The sequence below is a fragment of the Oncorhynchus kisutch genome, linkage group LG18 (assembly GCF_002021735.2).
Source record: "Oncorhynchus kisutch isolate 150728-3 linkage group LG18, Okis_V2, whole genome shotgun sequence".
NCBI lineage: Eukaryota > Metazoa > Chordata > Actinopteri > Salmoniformes > Salmonidae > Oncorhynchus > Oncorhynchus kisutch.
This window is the reverse complement of record NC_034191.2, coordinates 28,917,487-28,938,011: the sequence shown is the minus strand read 5'-3', so window position 1 is coordinate 28,938,011 and position 20,525 is coordinate 28,917,487. Positions and strand designations below refer to the sequence as shown.

General features: G+C 44.0%; 1 protein-coding gene across 3 annotated transcripts; it reads right to left on the bottom strand.

The window, feature by feature from the left end:
• Nucleotides 1-1,276: 1,276 nt before the first annotated feature.
• Nucleotides 1,277-17,394, bottom strand: LOC109909110 (carbonic anhydrase 4). 3 transcript variants are annotated; one of them, XM_020508033.2, is made up of 9 exons: nt 17,237-17,391; nt 10,597-10,617; nt 10,309-10,353; nt 10,057-10,221; nt 3,850-3,995; nt 3,157-3,249; nt 2,976-3,042; nt 2,459-2,622; nt 1,277-2,256 (listed from the first exon to the last, which is right to left on the bottom strand). In XM_020508033.2, exons 1-9 carry the CDS (start codon nt 17,289-17,291, stop codon nt 2,077-2,079), a joined length of 936 nt encoding a protein of 311 aa, XP_020363622.1. In that variant the 5' UTR covers nt 17,292-17,391; the 3' UTR covers nt 1,277-2,076. The 3 variants fall into 3 exon arrangements, with proteins under 3 accessions (XP_020363622.1, XP_020363623.1, XP_020363624.1); XM_020508035.2 differs by having other exon boundaries at nt 2,141-2,256; nt 2,422-2,622; nt 17,237-17,394; XM_020508034.2 differs by lacking the exon at nt 10,597-10,617 and having other exon boundaries at nt 17,237-17,390.
• Between the last annotated feature and the right edge of the window lie 3,131 nt (nt 17,395-20,525).

Here is a 20,525-nt window from a genome sequence, read left to right as displayed (position 1 = left end):
ACAGAAGAAGTGCTATATGCAATAGGCACAACTGAAACCCGTGAGATGACGTTTAAGTGAGATATGCCCGATGTGGTAAAGACAACCTAAACCTCAGAGTCAAGTCAAGTGAGAGAGGAGGAAGTGTGTGATGGGTGGAAACTGTGTGTGCAACTGTGCAAGATATTTTTGTGAAACGTTGACAACACACCGCTGTTCCAAACCTACACTCTACCTTTTCTTTGTTTAGTTGAAGACAGTTGAAGACCTACCAGTTCTCTCACATTGAATGATTTCAATGGGCATCTTACTAGTATTTCAACCTCCCTACACTGTAATTACACTTTACTTGCCTATGTAACTACCATGTAATAACATAGATATTACAGACACATGGTAAAGTCATGATCCTTGAGTAGCTCTGGTTCAGGGTGTTGTGTGCCTCCTTGAAGGAGTCCTATAGCAATAGCCAAACATGATTTGCAGAGGAGATTATTCCCGTGGCTCAACGCACTGTAGTGCTATTTCTGTGTAACATGGGACTACTTAAGGTGAAATGGATAGTGTAGCCTACCTGTACCTAAATGAAATCAGTGGCTATTATCCACAGGTTGTTGACAAAGGATTGATTGAATTAGGATTAGACAAGTATGAAATTGTTAAGTGTGGGGTATCCTGAGTAACCTGACCTGGATATGGGAAGGATAAAGTCCACAGAGAGGAAATTATATTTTCAGTCAAAACACATGGTTATATGACCACTACCTGCTTTGTGCAGTGTGAAGTTGGTCAAAAAGGATGAAGAAAGGAACGGAGTGTGTGCTGTTCCCCATTACTGACACTTGCTGGATTGTAGAAGAAATGACATAGAAGATGAAATCACATATAGCCTTTGTGCTGCCCTCTGCTTAGTTAGAGTGAATAAAGTGAAGTAAAAATGATATGTTTACAGCTTTAACTGATTGGGTACACCTAATATAAAAAGGACATGGATGTGCTTTGTTTCCAGACAAAATAGATCAGAATTCCAGTGCTTTGATACTGATTCTCACCAGTTGTGTTGTTGGTTCTGTGGAAAAGCACAGGTCAAATAATGACACAGACTGTTCAATAACAGGAAGTTGATGTGAATTAAATATTTTTTTTAACGATTAGGAGGTCTAATAAGAGTGTAATAACAATGCTTGGCGTAATGCCCTCAACTATTATTTTAATACATACAAAATAAGATAAAAGGAAATCTCTATGTGCATCATTAATGCTGTCTCCTTAATTGTTGAATAAACTGTAACAACTATAATTTGGCAAGTAAAGTGAACTTTATTGAAAACAACTGCATTGCCGTCATACACAAACATATTCTGGGTTGTTTGGGTTGTTGATGCTGGGTTATTTGTTCTGGGTAATTGAGACTGAAGGCATAGTTTAGTAAGAGAGTGGCTTTCAGATAGTTCATTTTAGACACCCGTGAGAGTAAATATCATTCCCGTTAATCTGTTCTGTTGTATAGTTATCACATGTTAAGGTTGAACACTGACTTCATTGAGGCTTACATAAGTGTATGAGTTCCTTAAAAGCCTCTGCAAATCCCATTGTTGGGATGGATACCACCTTATTATAATATCTAATAAATAATGAATTAATATTCTAGAAGAATGTGTAACATACAAAAAATTAAGATGAAATGTGCAGTATGTAAACTTAACATGATGAACAGGAATGACATTTACTCTCACGGGTGTCCAATAAGATCTATCTGAAAGCCATTCCCTAATAAGCCACGTCTCCTGAAAATAACCTAAGGATTACATTCAAAAAGACCCAGCATGAAAGTAAAAAATACCAAACTGAAGGTTAAATAAAACCATGTCTGGGTAATTCCAACCCCCCAACATGTTGGGTTATTCATGCAACCCCACTGGCTGGGTCAAAATAAATCAGCGTGTCTTCTGTCCAATATTTACCCAGTGCTGGGTAACCAAAGAACCCGATTTGGATTGTTTTTAACCCAGCATTTTTTAGAGTGTTGCATTTGAGATTACGATAATATTGGGCTCTCTCTAATTCACTGATACACATATCCAAAGATGCTAGTATTTATTTGGGCAGTGGGAGTCCAATGGCTGATATCACAGAGGTGATGAGTAGCCAAGTGCTGACTAAGATAACTTGACTTCCAGAGCGATACACCAGGCGACCATTCAACGGCTGGACTGGGCGATAGGTTCCCACCATAGGCTTCCCATCAGCAAACTGAAGCCGAGAAAATGCATCAAGCTGTAGGACACAAAGATATTTTAAAAACATGTTAGAAATACAGTAAAAAAAAATACAACTCAATAAAGACATACAAATAACAACTTTATGGACTTTATTTTGCAATATATTTACTATACATTCACTGACAAAAGGTATAGGTATAATGTCAGGTATAAAAGTGACCTAGGTAAGGTGAGGTGTAATGTCAAGCATTATACACCTGTTGCCTGCTGAGAGGAATGGTATTTTTGAACACGGTCCAAACTACAGCTTCTTCACAGGGAGGTGTGGTGAGAGAGCCCTGGTAGCGGAAGTAGCTGGTCATATTACTCTGAGAGGGGATGAACATGTCCAGGGACACATCACTCAGGGTAGTGTTGGAGCCTAAAGGTGGACACAATAAAGACAATGGAACAAATACAGGGTAAAACTATCTTAAGTGGCCCCTATGGAACTACACAGTAATCATTTAAGGTGAAGTGTTGCCCAATACAGTTTATGTTGAGACCTGTAAATGGTCTACAAAATAGCCTACTGTTCATATTTCTAGTGATTGCTAATAGCTTTATCGAAGACACTGTGGTTAAAAAACAAGGGTTTTATTACTTTGTATCTAAACTATCAGCACACTATCACATAGGCCTATCCCTGTATGATCAGGAACATGCATCATTTAGTACCTGGATCCATGCTATAAAAGATACATAACAATGATTGTTGTCTATAAGCTGACTTACTGGGCATATTGATTGAGTTCAGAGCATTTATGATGGAATCGTATTTTTTGTTGGAGCTTCCTGATTGCTGAAAATATAAGAGAAATTATCAGGATTATCAGAGAGAATCATTTATCAAAGGTCATATAAATCCCATTTTGTCATGTTGTAGAACATTTTATAAGATTAAGCTGAAAAATACCTCGTAAAAGAATCCTAGAACTCCAACCCCTGTAAGGTCTTTCAGAGCTTCATCCAAAGAGTTGTACTCCTCTTTTATATTTACTATATGCAGCTGTTGACATCAAGAGATATCATTGACAAATATGTCAAAGATTGCAATAAATGTGAATTTGCAAAAGTGTACATTAATGTGATTTATGTATAATTACTGTACACATAATGTAGTTCACAAAAGTTAAATTAGAATGGCTGATCTGAATTCTCATTTAAATTCATCAAGTAAGTAGTACAAAATTCACTTGGTTTCCTATTCTACAGGCAAAGTGCGAATGAACACAAACTTATCATCATCAGCATAGCGTCTTGCTTCTTCTTTTCTTTCCTATTAGCCATGTGTGGGATAATAATAACCTTAAGGCCCGTCATTATAACTCCTTTCCCCCAGCATGGGGGGTTCGATGCCAGCTGCCTAGCATAGGGATATCTGTCATCAGCATCTGGCTCTGAGGAACATTCCTCCGAGACAAGGCCTACCCCAAACTATTCAAAATTCCATATTGCATTCTGTCTCTGTTTTCCATTCAGTTAAGCCTGTACTCGATTGAACTGTATCTAAAAGACCTAAAACTATGTGATAATCATAAATAAATATCAGGAGTTTTAAAATACATGGTGTATTATGGGAATGTTTCCTTTATTTTGGTCATCAAACCTCCATGGGATATCGTTCTCCATCGATGGTGTGTTCGGATCCAGGGCCTCCATCCTTGCCCAAGTGCAGGTGGAGCTGTATTGCCTTGTATGGCACAGCCAGATCTCCACCCTGTACTTTTGCTGTGGCAGGCAGGTCCACATGAACTGCAGAGAGATGAAAGCTTTAGTCCATGTAAAATGAGATATATAGAGTCCAAGGACCTTTGCATGTACTGTACTATTGTAATGTTAAGCCAATGTTATGGAGCTTTGAGCTTAAATTAAAATTCTCCCCACCCTAACCATGTGAAAAGAATTATGTAAATAACAGTCAATGTTTACTTTTTATTTGGGGCTATGGCAGTCAATTGAAAAACATTGTAACAATATTTCTGATTGGCTTCTCAACTTATCATCACATACTTTTAACGTGAGGCTATGACAGTCAATTGCAAATTAGTCTGACATAATGCTGCTTATCTCACCACCACTAATGAGATGGGTGTGGCTTGATGCATGTCATGCTGGAGCTCCTCAAAGTCAGGAGGCATGGTTGACAGTACGCACCTCATCTCTGCTGTCACATCCAACCTGGATCGATATTTGGTTTTAATGCAGACGAGAGCAATGAATCCAGCTTCACAAATATGAGCTGGTAAAGAGTACCATGAGTTTTAATGCTCAGAGGGAGGCAACAGGGTATTCCTTTGTAGTGACCCATGAATGCGTTGTCTGCAGCATTCGGTCACATGACATCTCGATCAGCTGTTCAATTTCAGTTGCCGACATGTCAACAGAGACAGGATCACACAGTCAAATGGATTGGGAAGTAGGTCACAAGGTGCTCTTCCAAGTGTTGGAGGAGAGTAGTCATCACTCGTGTGGGACACTTACTGATGCTGTTGTCTGTTAGAAACATGCACTGCTGAGGGAAGGGGGCATGGTTCGCTTTTGGCTCTACAATAATAATAATTTCCTCTGAATCCACTGATTCGGTCACTCACTCATCTGTAGAATGTTTTTGTATTTCCCCTGCATGCTTGCGTCGTTCAGTTTCCCAAATATGTCTGTTACATAGGCAAGGAGACACATTTTCTTTTCATTAAACAACCAAGTCTGTTTTTGTTACATTCATTGTGAATGACAACAATTCCTATCTCAATACAAAAAAATCTTTCCAACACTCCCCCTTGGTAACCACTAAGCCTGATGTGAAATAAAACATTGTCCTGCTCTGATCCTACATGTCCACATTGTGTTGTGAACAGGCATGTGTGCAATGGATGTGGTTTGATGTAGTTTACAATCTAAGTTACCTGCTGCAGTATATCTCAGAGTTCTGTGCCCAACTTTTTTGCCGTCAGTTGCTCTCGGTGTATCATACAATGTGTCCATATGACAGAGGGAGACACATTCATAACTAGAGTGCAGAGGCCTGCCCATTGTCCTGCCATAGATGGTGCCCTATCTGTGCAAAAGCCCACCATTCAATCCCAAGGAATCTGTTTTGCAAGAATATAGCCACATAGCACACTGAACATCCCCTGTGCCGTTCCATGCTCGGGAGATATGTCCTTGTGAATAGCATCCCGGAATATGTATACCGAACAAAAGTCAATGCATGGGCATCTCGGCCCTGACAGCTAACATCCATTTGGAGAGCATAAGCCAGGAAGTTTGAGTCGTTCAGTCAGAGTTTCCTAATGATTGCTAGCAATAGCATAAATTCTTTGTTAAACAGCGTAATCTGACAAAGGTATTGATGTGAGTTCATGTGCTTCTGCCTCTCCACACAGTTGTTTTCACCATATCAATTGCGGCCGGTAATACCGAAGTCTCTGCAATAGTGTGTGGTTTCATATCGTAGCAGGCCTAGCCATTCACTGTGGGAATGATTCAAGGGCGACGGTCAAGTGCAGCCTTTTCCCCTGATCTAAGGGAGCTCTCTGGTTGAATTTTGTCTTTAACATTTGAATAATTCTCATTTAGATATTTAAGGTTAACCACAATGCTTTTGAGATACAAAGATATTATAATATTGGTTTTTCTTCAGGATTTGGTCAATTCTCCTGTGACCGCATGTAACGGCGTTCTTCGTTTGTAGAAGGAAGAGAGTCGGACCGAAATGCAGCGTGGTGGTTACTCATGTCTTTAATGAAGAAAAAAACGGAACGATACGTGAAATAACTAATAAATACAAAAACAACAAACGGAACGTGAAACCTAATACAGCCTATCTGGTGAACACTACACAGAGACAGGAACAATCCCCCACGAAATACAACGCGAAACCCAGGCTACCTAAATACGGTTCCCAATCAGAGACAACGAGAATCACCTGACTCTGATTGAGAAACGCCTCAGGCAGCCAAACCTATGCAACACCCCTACTCAGCCGTAATCCCAATAATACAAAAACACCAATACGAATCACAACATATAAACCCATGTCACACCCTGGCCTGACCAAACATATAACGAAAACAAAAAATACAATGACCAAGGCGTGACAGAACCTCCCCCCCCTAAGGTGCGGACTCCCGGACGCACCTCAAAACAATAGGGAGGGTCCGGGTGGGCGTCTGTCCATGGTGGCGGCTCCGGCTCGGGACGTGGACCCCACTTCATTAATTTCCTAGTTCCTCCCCTTCGCGTCCTGGGATAATCCACCCTCGCTGCCGACCATGGCCTAATAGTCCTCACCCAAAACCCCACAGAACTGAGGAGCAGCTCGTGACTGAGGGGCATCTCGGGACTGACGGACAGCTCGGGACTGAGGGGCAGCTCGGGATTGAGGGGCAGCTCGGGACTGAGGGGCAGCTCGAGACTGAGGGGCAGCTCGGGACTGAGGCAGCTCGGGACTGAGGGGCAGCTCGGGACTGAGGGGCAGCTCGGGACTGAGGGGCCGCCCGGGAACTGAGGGGCAGCCCGGAACTGAGGGGCAGCCCGGAACTGAGGGGAAGCCCAGTACTGAGAGGAAGCCCAGTACTGAGAGGAAGCCCAGTACTGAGAGGAAGCCCAGTACTGAGAGGAAGCTCAGGTAGGTAGTAGGCTCCGGTAAATCCTGGCTGGCTGGCGGATCTGGAAGATTCAGGTTGACTAGCAGATCTGGAAGATTCTGGTTGACTAGCAGATCTGGAAGATTCTGGTTGACTAGCAGATCTGGAAGATTCTGGTTGACAGGCTGATCTGGAAGAATCTGGTTGACTGGCAGATCTGGAAGAGTCTGGCTGACTGGCAGATCTGGAAGAGTCTGGCTGACTGGCAGATCTGGAAGAGTCTGGCTGACTGGCAGATCTGGAAGAGTCTGGCTGACTGGCAGATCTGGAAGAGTCTGGCTGACTGGCAGATCTGGAAGAGTCTGGCTGACTGGCGGATCTGGAAGAGTCTGGCTGACTGGCAGATCTGGAAGAGTCTGGCTGACTGGAAGATCTGGAAGAATCTGGCTGACTGGCGGATCCTGGCCGACTGGCACTACTGGCAGATCCTGGCCGACTGGCAATACTGGCAGATCCTGGCCGACTGGCACTTCTGGCGGATCCTGGCAGACTGGTGGATCCTGGCTGACTGGTGGATCTAACTGATCCTGACAGACTGGCGATGCTGGGCAGACTGGGGGCACTGGCGGCGCTGGGCAGACTGGCGGCACTGGCGGCGCTGGGCAGACTGGCGGCACTGGCGGCGCTGGGCAGACTGGCGGCACTGGCTGCTCCATATAGGCTGACAGCTCTGGCGGCTTCTTACAGACTGACAGCTCTGGTGGCTCCGTGCTGACTGGCAGCTCGTTGCAGACTGGCAGCTCCTTACAGACTGACAGCTCCTTGCCGACTGACAGCTCCTTGCAGACTGATAGCTCAGTGCAGACTGACAGCTCCTTGCAGACTGGCAGCTCCTTGCAGACTGACAGCTCGGGCTGCTTCATGCAGACTGACAGCTCTGGCTGCTCCATGCAGACTGACATCTCTGGCTGCTCCATGCAGACTGACAGCTCTGGCTGCTCCATGCAGGCTGGCAGCTCTGGCTTCTCCATGCAGGCTGGCATCTCCAGCTGCTCCATGCAGACTGACAGCTCTGGCTGCTCCATGCAGGCTGACAGCTCTGGTGGCTTCTTACAGACTGACAGCTCTGGCTGCTCCATATAGGCTGGCAGCTCTGGCTTCTCCATGCAGGCTGGCAGCTCCAGCTGCTCCCTGCAGGCTGGCAGCTCTGTCTGCGCTGAACAGGCGGGAGACTCCGGCAGCGCAGGAGAGGAGAGAGGCTCTGGCTGCGCTGAACAGGCGGGTGACTCCAGCAGTGCTGTAGAGGAGAAAGGCTCTGGCTGCGCTAAACAGGCGGGAGACTCCAGCAGCGCAGGAGAGGAGAAAAGCGCTGGCTGCGCTGAACAGGCGGGAGACTCCGGCAGCACAGGAGAGGAGAAAGGCTCTAGCTGCGCTAAACAGGCGGGAGACTCCAGCAGCGCAGGAGAGGAGAAAAGCGCTGGCTGCGCTGAACAGGCGAGGCGCACTGAAGGCCTGGTGCGTAGTGCTGGAACTGGTGGTACTGGATCGAGGACACGCACAGGAAGCCTGGTGCGGGGAGCTGCTACCGGAGGACTGGAGTGTGGAGGTGGCACAGGATGGGCTAGACCATGAAGGCGTACTGGAGATCTTAAGAGCAGTGTTGGCACAGGACGTGCAAGGCTAGGGATGTGCACAGGAGGCCTGGTGCGTGAGGCTGGCACCAACTTCACCAGCCGACTAACACGCACCTCAGAACGAGTATGGTGCGCTAACCCAGGTGCCATCAAATCCCCAACACGTTCCGTCGGGCGAATCCCATGCAAAAATCACCAACACAGCAACTCCCTCATTTCTCTCTCCTCCAATTTCCCCATTAACTCCTTCACAGTCTCTGTTTCGCTCACCTCCAACACCGGCTCTGGTTCTGGTCTCCTCCTTGGCTCCTCACGATAAACAGGGAGAGTTGGCTCAGGTCTATCTCCTGACTCAGCCACTCTCCCTCTGGGCCCCCCCCCCAATACATTTTTGGGGCTGCTTTTCGGTTTTCGCTCTGCGCCGCCGTGTCTTTCTTTTCGACTCCATTCGTCTATAGCCCTCTTCGCACTGTTCCAGCGAATCCCAGGCGGGCTCAGGCACTCTCTCTGGGTCGGCCGCCCACCTGTCTATTTCTTCCCACGTCGTATACTCCAAGCCTCTGCTATCCATAACGTCCTCCCTTCGCTGCTCCTGCTGCCTGTTACCACGCCACTCGGTCCGTGTGTGGTGGGTGATTCTGTAACGGCGTTCTTCGTTTGTAGAAGGAAGAGAGTCGGACCGAAATGCAGCGTGGTGGTTACTCATGTCTTTAATGAAGAAAAAAACGGAACGATACGTGAAATTACTAATAAATACAAAAACAACAAACGGAACGTGAAACCTAATACAGCCTATCTGGTGAACACTACACACAGACAGGAACAATCACCCACGAAATACAAAGCGAAACCCAGGCTACCTAAATACGGTTCCCAATCAGAGACAACGAGAATCACCTGACTCTGATTGAGAAACGCCTCAGGCAGCCAAACCTATGCAACACCCCTACTCAGCCGTAATCCCAATAATACAAAAACCCCAATACGAACCACAACATATAAACCCATGTCACACCCTGGCCTGACCAAACATATAACGAAAACACAAAATACAATGATCAAGGCGTGACACCGCATGTTCATATTAGGCCTTGTTTGGGAACCACTGATTTATATAGAAATTATTATTATTATTACATATGTGATTGTTTACCCCTTTTTCTCTCCAATTGGTAGTTACAGTCTTGTCCCATCACTGCAACTCCCATACAGACTTGGGTCGAGAGCCATATGTCCTCCAAAACACAACCCTACCAAAAGGCTTCTGGACACACTGCTCGATTAACCCGGAAGCCAGGCACACCACATGTCAGTGGAAACACCGTCCAACTGGCAACCGTGTTAGCGTGCATGCTCCCGGCCCGCCACAGGAGTCGCTAGAGCGCGATGATGGAACAAGGAAATCCCGGCCGGCCTAAACCTCCCCTAACCCCGGACGATGCTGGGCCAATTGTGCGTCGCCTCATGGGTCTCCCGGTTGCGGCCGGCTGTGACACAGCCCAGGATTGAACCCAGATCTGTAGTGATACCTCAAGCACTGTAGTGCCCTAGCCCGCTGCACCACTCGGGAGGCCGATTTACATAGAAACTCACCAGTGCGACCATTGTTTGTGATGAGACTGTGGAAGGCCTCTTGGTACCCAGCGAATGTGAATGGTGTAAGGCGTCCATCTGGTAGAGTTCTTCTTGTCACAATGTTAATGGGGGATTGGGCTTTTCCGCCACATGCCCCAGCAACCGTTGTCCAACCATCAGGTCCTTCACATGAGACAGAACATTGGTTATGTTTAAGAACTTTGATCACAATGGGTATTTTAGCATATGTACTGAATGTATAGGGTTTACCTGTGCAGTGGCCACCACATGTAACCTGGGACTGGTAGCACCAATCTGGAGAAGGGATTTTTTGGGACATTAACCATTTTTTCCCATTGAATGCAATGTATTGACAATGTCATATATTGTGAAGTTTTCCTTTTTGAAAAAACGTGACTGGATGACGTTTTCCTATGATATCATGTTGGGACATCATGAATCATCCAATGGCATAAATAAATGTTGCTTGAGTATTTAACTTCCTAAATAAAAAATAAATGACATAAGATGTGTTGTAAAGTCCAATGTTATGGTCACCTTTGTCAAGCAGATAGGCAGCTGTAAAGGAACACAATTTTAGTGGCTTTTGACAGAGACCATTACTCCAAGGCAAACAACTACAGAGGCAGGCCAAAGTACAATCAAAAGTTCTTGATTATAAATCCAGCTTTTACAACAATGACAATACACAGTATCACTACGATCCGATTAGAAATGTATAAGGGGCTAGGATTTAGGGCTAACTATGAGCACCGGCGCAAACTAACACAACAGTTGATTCACTCATGGAGCAGTGGCCAATGTTTGTTCGTCCGGTTCTTTCCGAGCAGGGTTAATTCGTTCAGCTCTACCCAAACAGGGTTCATTAGTCGATGGCTGGTTTGGTCATCAATGGCAGATTTGGTTGTCTTTGCTGCTTGCTGGACTGTCTCTTGCTCTACGACAGGCCTGCTGGGTTGTAGCGTCAGGCGTGTCAGCATGTTCTGGCCAATAATTGGAGTCACACTTACACGCTGGAAATAAGCTCTTTACTTTAGTAGTGCTATTGATATCGTTGTGATTTGTGTCTTTTCCCCAGAGCAGGTGGATATCGGAGAGGAGCAGCAGCAACGAGGTGGACGTCCGTCAGTCGAGATTCCATATGTGTTATTTCATGGCTTTGATGTATTCACTATTTTTCTACAATGTAGAAAATAGTAAAAATAAAGAAAACCCCTTGAATGAGAAGGTGTGTCCAAACTTTTGACTGGTACTGTATATTTTACTCTGTTTGAGAAGATTGCCACATCCCTAACATGGCCGCACGATATCTGGTCACTGCTCCTCCAAAGTGTTCTTGTGAGAAAAGCTCAGAATCTGTATGCCGCTTTATCTCTTGATCAGAGTTCAGATTATGACACTGTTAAAGCTGCTATCCTTAGGGCTTATGAGTTGGTTCCAGAGGCATATAGACAACAGTTCTGTAAATTGTGAAAGACACAATTACAAAGTCATGTTGAATTCGCAAGGGAACAAGCATGTATTTTTGATCGGTGATGTGGTTCACAAGGGGTCAAAGACCTTGAGGATTTAAAGACACATACTCCTCGGACAGTTCAAGAATTGCCTTCACGAAAGGGTTGCTACCTGCATTTATGACCACAAGGATCTCCCTCTTGAGAAAGCTGCAGTCCTTGCATATGAGTTTGGGTTGACACATAAAACTACCTTCACAAACAAAGCACCCAGTAGTTATCCCTACCCAAAAAGCAATCTAGAGGATTCACCTCCTACTGCGAGGTTTCCGTTTTTTCCCCAGTGCCAAAGATAAGGATCGTCAGAAAACGGATTCTTCGTATCCTCCAGTTTGTCATTACTGCCGTGAGAAAGGACACATTGCCTCTCAGTGTCCTAAGTTGAAACAGAAAAATGAGAGAAAAAAGCAGTTTCTTCTTGTGGGAGCACTCCAGACCATTAAGGCTCTGGTTGGGACTGGTGAATCTCCTAAACAAGGTTTTGGATCAGATGTGTATGAACCCTTTGTTTCAGACGGGTTAGTGTCTCTGATGAGTGGTGATGCTGTTAAGCAGCCTGTGAAAATACTGCGAGACAGTGGGGCAGCCCAGTCCTTTATTTTTTAAGGTGTTTTGCCTTTGTCTGACACTTCTGCAACTTGTTTCTGTTTTTTGTTGTTGTAGGAGTAAGGCCTAGCCTTCTGGTGAAAAGGGTCTCATTAAATTTGGGCAACAATTTGGCTGGCAGGAACATTGTGTCAAATCCTGTCATTTGTAGGGAACCCAGAGTGGAGGAACCTGACGGGTTATCGGAAAAGTACCCTAGAGTGTTCCCAGCATATGCCGTTACATGTGTTATGTAAGAAGAAAGCCTAAAGCCAATCCAGTATTGAAGAGGATGTCAGTGATTCCACCATGTTCGATCTGTCTAAGACGTTTATGTGTGGTCCTAATTTTGGTAAACCTCCTGAGTTGGCCTCTTCTTTGAAAACCCCAAAGGTGAGCAAATTTGTATCACCTCTGACAGAAGAGAGGGACCCTACAATTGACACCCATGTCTAATAAGCAGCTCACTCCCTCGCCTCTCTTTTTATTAAGTTGATATGTCCAGAGGAGGAGTTTGATGAAGAGTTTGATGGGTTACTTTGACATAGATGTTCTGATGAGGAAATGGCGTTCTTGCACCACTTCTGGGTAAGACGATTGGCCCAGTGTCTCAAAATTGTCAATCCAGTTACACTTTGACAAGAGATACTGAGGTTGGCTGATGATGGTAGTATGGCTGGTCAATAAGACCATATCTTGGGTAACTTTTTTTGGCCTGGTCTGAAACAGGATGTTCTGGCTTACTGTTTAATCCTGTAACGTTTGCCAGCGGACAGGTAAACCGAACCAAGCTGTACTGGTTGCACCTTTGCAGCCTATTCCTGATTTTGACTAACCTTTCAGCAGTGGACTATGTTGGTCCTTTGCCCAAAACAAAGAGTGGTAACCAGTTTCTCTTAACTATCATGTATGCTGCCACTTGTTTCCCTGAGACCATTCCAGTGAGGAAAATCACGACTCCCAGTATGGTTAAGACTCTTGTGAAATAATTTAATGTTTGGACTTTTGTAGGTAGTGCAATCAGACCAAGGTTCAAATTTCATGTCAAAGGTCTTCCAGCAAGTGCTACAGCAGTTGCGTGTTACCCAATGCCCCTCTAGTGCCCACCACCCAGAGTCTCAAGGTGCTCTTGAGAGATTTCATCAGACTTTGAAGTCTATGTGGAGAGTTTACTGCTGTGAGTTTGAGAAATACTGGGATGAAGGGGACGCTCATGTGTTATTTGCAGCTCAAGAGGTTGTTCAGGAATCTCTCGGTTTCAGTCCGAATGAGCTCGTGTTTATACATCATGTCAGAGGTCGTTTGAGCTTGCTAAGAGAGAGGTTGTTGCAGGACAAACACACAAGAAACTTTCTATACAGATTGCATCGCACCTGTCAGTTTTCCAGTGAGAATTTTGTTCCACAAACCAAAAGGAAAGTTTGGTATGATCAAAAGACCCAAAACCACACTTTCGGTGTGGGTGACCTGGTTTTGTTGCCCGTTCTGGGGTCACCATTACAAGTTCGCTTTTCAAGACATTACATCATCAAGGAAAACCTTGATATATTGTTGCACTTCTTTTTAGAATATCAGGGTTTAATTTCAGATGTGCCAACTCAGATAAATGTACTAGAGCATTACATTGACGTTGGGGTCTCTGCCAATCAAACAACATGTCTATCGAGTGATTCCTGAAAAGATCTGCAGTGAAGTGGAGTTCATGCTTGAGCATGGCATTGCACAACATGGCAACAGTCCGTGGAGTTCACCCTATAAATTAGTAACTAAGGCAGATGGGCCTCTGTAGTTTTGTTAAGATTTTTTGCAAACTCAATGCAATTACTAAGTCAGACTCGTACCCTTTGCCCCGGGCCGACAATTGTGTGGGCCGTGTTGGCACTGCCAAGTACGTTAGTTAGTTCGACCTATTGAAGGGATATTGGCAGGTCCCTCTAACTGAGCGTACCAAAGAGCTGTCTGCTTTTGTCACTCCTGATGGTTAATTTTCCTACCTTCATCTTCCATTTGGTTTGAGAAATGCCGGAGCCATGTTTCAAAGGCTCATGCACATAGTGCTACGTGGTCTGGAAAATGCAGTGGCGTATTTTGACAATGTGGTTGTATTTAATGTCACCTGGCCAGAACACCTTCAGAACATTGAGTCTGTTCGAATCAATTTTTCCCTGCCAACTTGACAGTGAACCTGTCAGAGTGAAATCGCCCAAGCATCAGAGAAGTATCTTGTGAAGGTGGTCGGGCAAGGGACAGTCCAACCGGTCTTGCAAAAGTGGAGGCCCTTAATAATAACGTTCCAGTGCGCAGATTCTTGGGAATGGCTGGCTACTACCGGGCAATTTGCAAGAACTTGCCCAGCATGTTGCTCCAATTACAGTTTTGACAAATCCGAACTTCGTTTTCCGTTGGAGCCCAGACTGTCGGGAGACTTTTAAGAAGACAAAGACTCTTTTGGTCTCTGTACCAGTGCTAGCTGCTCTGGATTTCCATTGTCTATTTGCTTAGAACGCCAAATGCCAGCGATGTAGGAGCAGGTGTGGTGCTTCCACAGAAAGAGTACCACAATATCGAGCACCCTGTGGGGTAATTTTTCAAAGAAATGGGCCTCATATCAGAAACAGTACTTGACTATCGAGAAGGAGACACTCGCTTTGGCACTGGCTCTTCAGCACATTGAGGTTTATGTATTGGCCTCTACCCCTCGTGTGGTCTATACCAATCATAACCCTCTTATTTTCCTGCGAAAGACACACTCCACGAATCCCTGACTCCTTTGCAAGAGTTTAATATTTCATGAGTTTCCCCATGAAATCAGACATGTCCGTGATAAGGACAACTTGGTTGCTGATTGTATTTCAAGGGTGGGCAGTCAATAAGTTTAGTGTTTTGTGTTTAGCCAGTGTGTAGCTCTGTCACACATTTTGTTTTGGCTGCACGTTTTGGCGTACTGGAGACGAGTTTTGTTTCGGTTGGGCTCATCACAAGGGGATGAGAGTTACAGAAAGTTACAAACATCAAAATGTACCTGTTTTTCAAAATGTCAGATTTTTAGGCAGCTATATAAAAATATCCATCTTCCCATCAATTTTAACCATCTTCCCTGTCCCTGCTGAAGAAAAGCAGGCCCAAACCATGATGCTGCCACCACCATGTTTGACAGTGGGGATGGTGTGGTCAGGGTGATGATCTGTGTTGCTTTTACGCCAAACATAACGTTTTGCATTGTTGCCAAAAAGTTCAATTTTGGTTTCATCTGACCAGAGCACCTTCTTCCACATGTTTGGTGTGTCTCCCAGGTGGCTTGTGGCAAACTTTAAATTACACCTTTTATGGATATCTTTAAGAAATGGCTTTCTTCTTGCCACTCTTCCATAAAGGCCAGATTTGTGCAATATACGACTCATTGTTGTCCTATGGACAGAGTCTCCCACCTCAGCTGTAGATCTCTGCAGTTCATCCAGAGTGATCATGGGCCTCTTGGCTGCATCTCTGATCAGTCTTCTCCTTGTATGAGCTGAAAGTTTAGAGAGACGACCAGGTTTTGGTAGATTTGCAGTGGTCTGATACTCCTTCCATTTCAATATTATCGCTTCACAGTGCTCCTTGGGATGTTTAAAGCTTGGGAAATCTTTTTGTATCCAAATCCGGCTTTAAACTTCTTCACAACAGTATCTCGGACCTGCCTGGTGTGTTCCTTGTTCTTCATGATGCTCTCTGCGCTTTTAACGGACCTCTGAGACTATCACAGTGCAGGTGCATTTATACGGAGACTTGATTACACACAGGTGGATTGTATTTATCATCATTAGTCATTTAGGTCAACATTGGATCATTCAGAGATCCTCACTGAACTTCTGGAGAGAGTTTGCTGCACGCCCAATTTTTCAGTTTTTGATTTGTTAAAAAAGTTTGATATATCCAATAAATGTCGTTCCACTTCATGATTGTGTCCCACTTGTTGTTGATTCTTCACAAAAAAATACAGTTTTATATCTTTATGTTTGAAGCCTGAAATGTGGCAAAAGGTCGCAAAGTTCAAAGGGGCCGAATACTTTCGCAAGGAACTGTATGAGAGACCGCCAGTTATCACCATGTTTTTATTGGAGAAAGTGATACATTTAAGTTTATTTTATAAAATGGATGTTGTTTTCTGTTGGTAAAAATATGGGATATATTTGCTGTCTTACCTGGAAAGGTGTTATAGGCTTTGGGGTCTTGCGCAATGTAGTTTTTGATTTCAAGGTTGGCTCTGTTTAGGTGTGGGCTTGCTCTGATTGGTCTTTAGTCAGGATGTGTTGCACCTGTCACCTCGTTAGTCAGTCGTTAGTTTCACCTGTGCTGGTTTGATCAACTTGGGCGGCAGGGTAACCTAGTGGTTAGAGTGTTGGACTAGTAGCCGGAAGGTTGCAAGTTCAAACCCCTGCGCTGACAAGGTACAAATCTGTCGTTTTGCTCCTGAACAGGCAGTTAACCCACTGTTCCTAGGCTGTCATTGAAAATAAGAATTTGTTCTTAACTGACTTGTCTAGTTAAATAAAGGTCAAATTTAAACGTTTTTCTTTTTTTAGCTCAATACTATAAATTGGTGTGTTGGCTTTTTTGGGGGGGGGGGGGGGGGGGGGGGTTTAGTGGGCACTTATGGTGGGTTTCTTTTAGGACCCAGACTATTGTTGCTAGTCAATTTTTAGTGGAGACCCCCATGAGTGTCTTTGAGAACCTCTCCTAAAACCCCACCTGTTTCGTTCTGGTTGCCGTGGCTTATTTGTTAGTTCCCTATTTCTGTTGGGCTAAGATATTTTATGTTTTTCGTATTTATTCATGCATTTCCATGGTATGTATTGTGAAGCTGCAAAGTACCAGGCGTTTGGTTTGTAGGATATTTAACTAGTTATTTTCCACTCAAGCATAGCTTTGCTGTAGTTTAATTTATTTTAGTAAGGAATAACTTAAGGTTTAGCTAACTACATTTTCACTGAAGCTTCCCAAACATTGTATACCCAATGCCAATTACACAAATACATCCAGTTTCAACCCCTTTTAGGTACTAAGATTGAATAAATCAAACAATTAAAAAAACTCACCTGCCCCTTGAATCTTCACAATGATGGCGAAGAAAAAGGAAATTAGTAAATGCATTGTGATTTATGTTTGCTTATGTCAAATTCAATCAGTTATTTTCTAAATGATGCCACACGCAGAGCATCTGGTAAATAACTGTTAGGTGGCAAGGTTCTCTAGAAAAGGCAACCCCTCCCACTAGGTTGTATCCATACCTGTTAATATTAAATATTAGTGAGATCTCCTTGTAGGCTATTTCCTGAGCACTACTCTTAACAGAGAGTTGGCATATCATATGATGATTTGAGATTTGGTGTACTCTCACATGATGAGTAAATAGTAACTATTTCAACTATGATGAATACAACTAGCTATGATATTTCACCAATTTACTAAAGGATTGATTAATCACCAGACCAAGCTTCTCTTTAGAAGTAACATGTCATATGTAGCCTACGGGCCAAAAAATTAATTATTGACTTTCACCTGCATTCTGTCACAAGGTTTGCATCACAGGACGTTTTACTGCCCTTAGGCCTATTATAACTAACTACAGTCTAATGACTGTAGTTAATGAAACCCGTTCTATGCCATTTGTGAAGTATTCTTTGCAAACTGCTTAATTACTTTTATGATGTGCTTCACATTCCTCACAATAGAATATGATCTTGTAGAAAACATTCTCTGTCAAATGAAGCACATTTGTCAATTACTCTCAAATGGCTTCACCATGGTGTTTTACCCTATGGAACATTGTGCATGAAGTCCTCTTACCTCTTTCTTTTAGAAACTGGCAGCAGTGTCAGAGCTTCTGGGCACAGGGATGGATGTGTGCATGAACAAAGCTGGCCTGGCCCATCCTCAGTCACTGCAGAATGGCAAAACCGATGACTGGAGGACGATGATTGATGTAGGTGTCACTGTCCATGTTTATATATGGAAGCCCATTCCCACCACCCAATACATTTTTCAAATGTTGATACTATCTAAAATTTATGAGATAAAAACAGAGAAGAAGTCGAGACTTTGGGAATATAAGGTTCTATCTGCGCAATGCATAGTTCTGATATATTGAGCATTTACGTTTTCACATCCCAGATTTTCACATCTCAATTCTTCTTTTATAACCCATTAAGTTCCTCGCCGTAAAGGTAACTAAACTGCGAGTATCAAAATCCTAAGACATTTGTAAATCTGTTTTCTTAGGGGGTTGCAATCGCAGATTGAACCTTATGCCTCTGAAATGTCAATCTATTTAAATAAGGTTCTATCTGCCACAAAATGTTAATTATTTCAATTTCAATAGAAAAGTGCAGCCATTGAAATATTAAATATAGAGAATACTCTTCCTTCTTTCTAATCACATCATCAAATATATGAATTCATATTCATTACACATTTGTTAAAGTGATAGTTCCCTAAAATGACACTACTGTTTATCCTATGGATAACTAGCAACATTGCTAAAGCTTAGCTCTGGATGACTAAACTAATATGTTTTTCTGTTCTCTGACACTCAAAGTCAGTAAACTACTTGCTACTTATCAATGAAATGTGGTAAGTTTGTATTTTTAGTGAAATACCCCTTCCATGGAAGTTTTCGTGTGGATATAGAACAAGACAAAAACAGCAATGCCTCTGCTAAGGGCCTTAAACATAATCTAAGGCACTTGTTTTATTAGTTTTTACCATAAAAAAAGTTTACGTTATGGCCATTCTTCTGAAAAAGTGGTGAAAAAAATCTAAGTAATTTAAAAAGAGTACCAGAACCTATGATATGAATAGTCAAGGACTTGGGACTATAAGGTTCTATCTGCCAAAGTATAGTTTTGAGAATTTTTCAAGCCCCAGATCTCAGAACTATTTTGTGACATATTCAATCAATAAAATATTTATAAAGCCCTTTTTACAAAGTGCTATACAGAAACCCAGCCTAAAACCCCAAACAGCAAGCAATGCAGATGTTGAAGCATGGTGGCTAGGAAAAACTCCCTAGAAAGGCAGGAACCTTAAGAAAAAACCTAGAGAGGAACCAGGCTCTGAAGGGTTGGCAGTCCTCTTCTGGCTGTGCCGGGTTGAGATTATAACTAGTATAATAGTAGTATAATAGTACATGGCCAAGATGTTAAAACATTCCTAGATGACCAGCAGGGTCAAATAATAATAATCACAGTGGTTGTAGAAGGTGCAACAGGTCAGCACCTCAGGAGTAACTGTCAGTTAACTTTTCATAGCCGAGTATAAAGAGACAGCAGGTGTGGTAGAGCGAGAAAGAGTCAAAAACAGCAGGTCCAAGACAAGGTAGCACATCCAGTGAACAGGTCAGGGTTCCATAGCCGCAGGCAGAACGGTTGAAACTGGAGCAGCAGCACGACCAGGTGGACTGGGGACAGCAAGGAGTCATCAGGCAAGGTAGTCCTGAGGCAAGGTCCTAGGGCTCAGGTCCTCTGGGAGGGGAGGGAGAGGGAGAGAGAGAATTAGAGGAAGCATACTTAAATTCACACAGGACACCAGATAAGACAGGAGAAATACTGCAGATATAACAGACTGATCCTAGTTCCCTGACACATAAACTATTGCAGCATAAATACTGGAGGCTGAGACAGGAGGGGTCGGGAGACACTGTGACCCCGTCCGACGATACCCCCAGACAGGGCCAACCAGGCAGGCTATAACCCCACCCACTTTGCCAAATTACAGCCCCCACACCACTAGAGGGATATCTTCAAACCACCAACTTACTACCCTGAGACAAGGCTGAGTATACTGTAGCCCACGAAGATCTCCCCCACGGCACATGCCCGAGGGGGGCGCCAACCCGGACAGGAAGATCACGTCAGTGACTCAACCCACTCAAGTGACGCACCCCTCCTAGGGACGGCATGGAAGAGCACCAGTAAGCCAGTGACTCAGCCCCCGTAATATGATTAGAGGCGGAGAGAAGGGAACCAATCAGGCAGAAACAGCAAGGGCGGTTTGTCGCTCCAGTGCCTTTCCGTTCACCTTCACACCCCTGGGCCAGACAACACTCAATCATAGGACCTACTGAAGAGATGAGCCTTCAATAAAGACTTAAAGGTCAAGACCGAGTCTGCGTCTCTCACATGGATAGGCAGACCATTCCATAAAAATGGAGCTCTATAGGCTAAAGCCCTGCCTCCAGCTGTTTGCTTAGAAATTCTAGGGACAATAAGGAGGCCTTTATCTTGTGACCGTAGCATACATGTAGGTATGTACGGCAGGACCAAATCGGAGACATATGTATGAGCAAGCCCATGTAATGCTTTGTAGGTTAGCAGTAAAACCTTGAAA

What these genes read in the sequence shown, in the direction of transcription:
- LOC109909110 (XM_020508033.2), bottom strand. Translation starts at nt 17,291, where the DNA reads ATGCATTTACTAATTTCCTTTTTCTTCGCCATCATTGTGAAGATTCAA. An exon ending in TGTGAAGATTCAAGGGGCAG is followed by an intron (nt 10,618 to 17,236) that starts GTGAGTTTTTTT and finishes GTTCCTTTACAG; the next exon opens with CTGCCTATCTGCTTGACAAA. An exon ending in TGCCTATCTGCTTGACAAAG is followed by an intron (nt 10,354 to 10,596) that starts GTGACCATAACA and finishes TCCCTTCTCCAG; the next exon opens with ATTGGTGCTACCAGTCCCAG.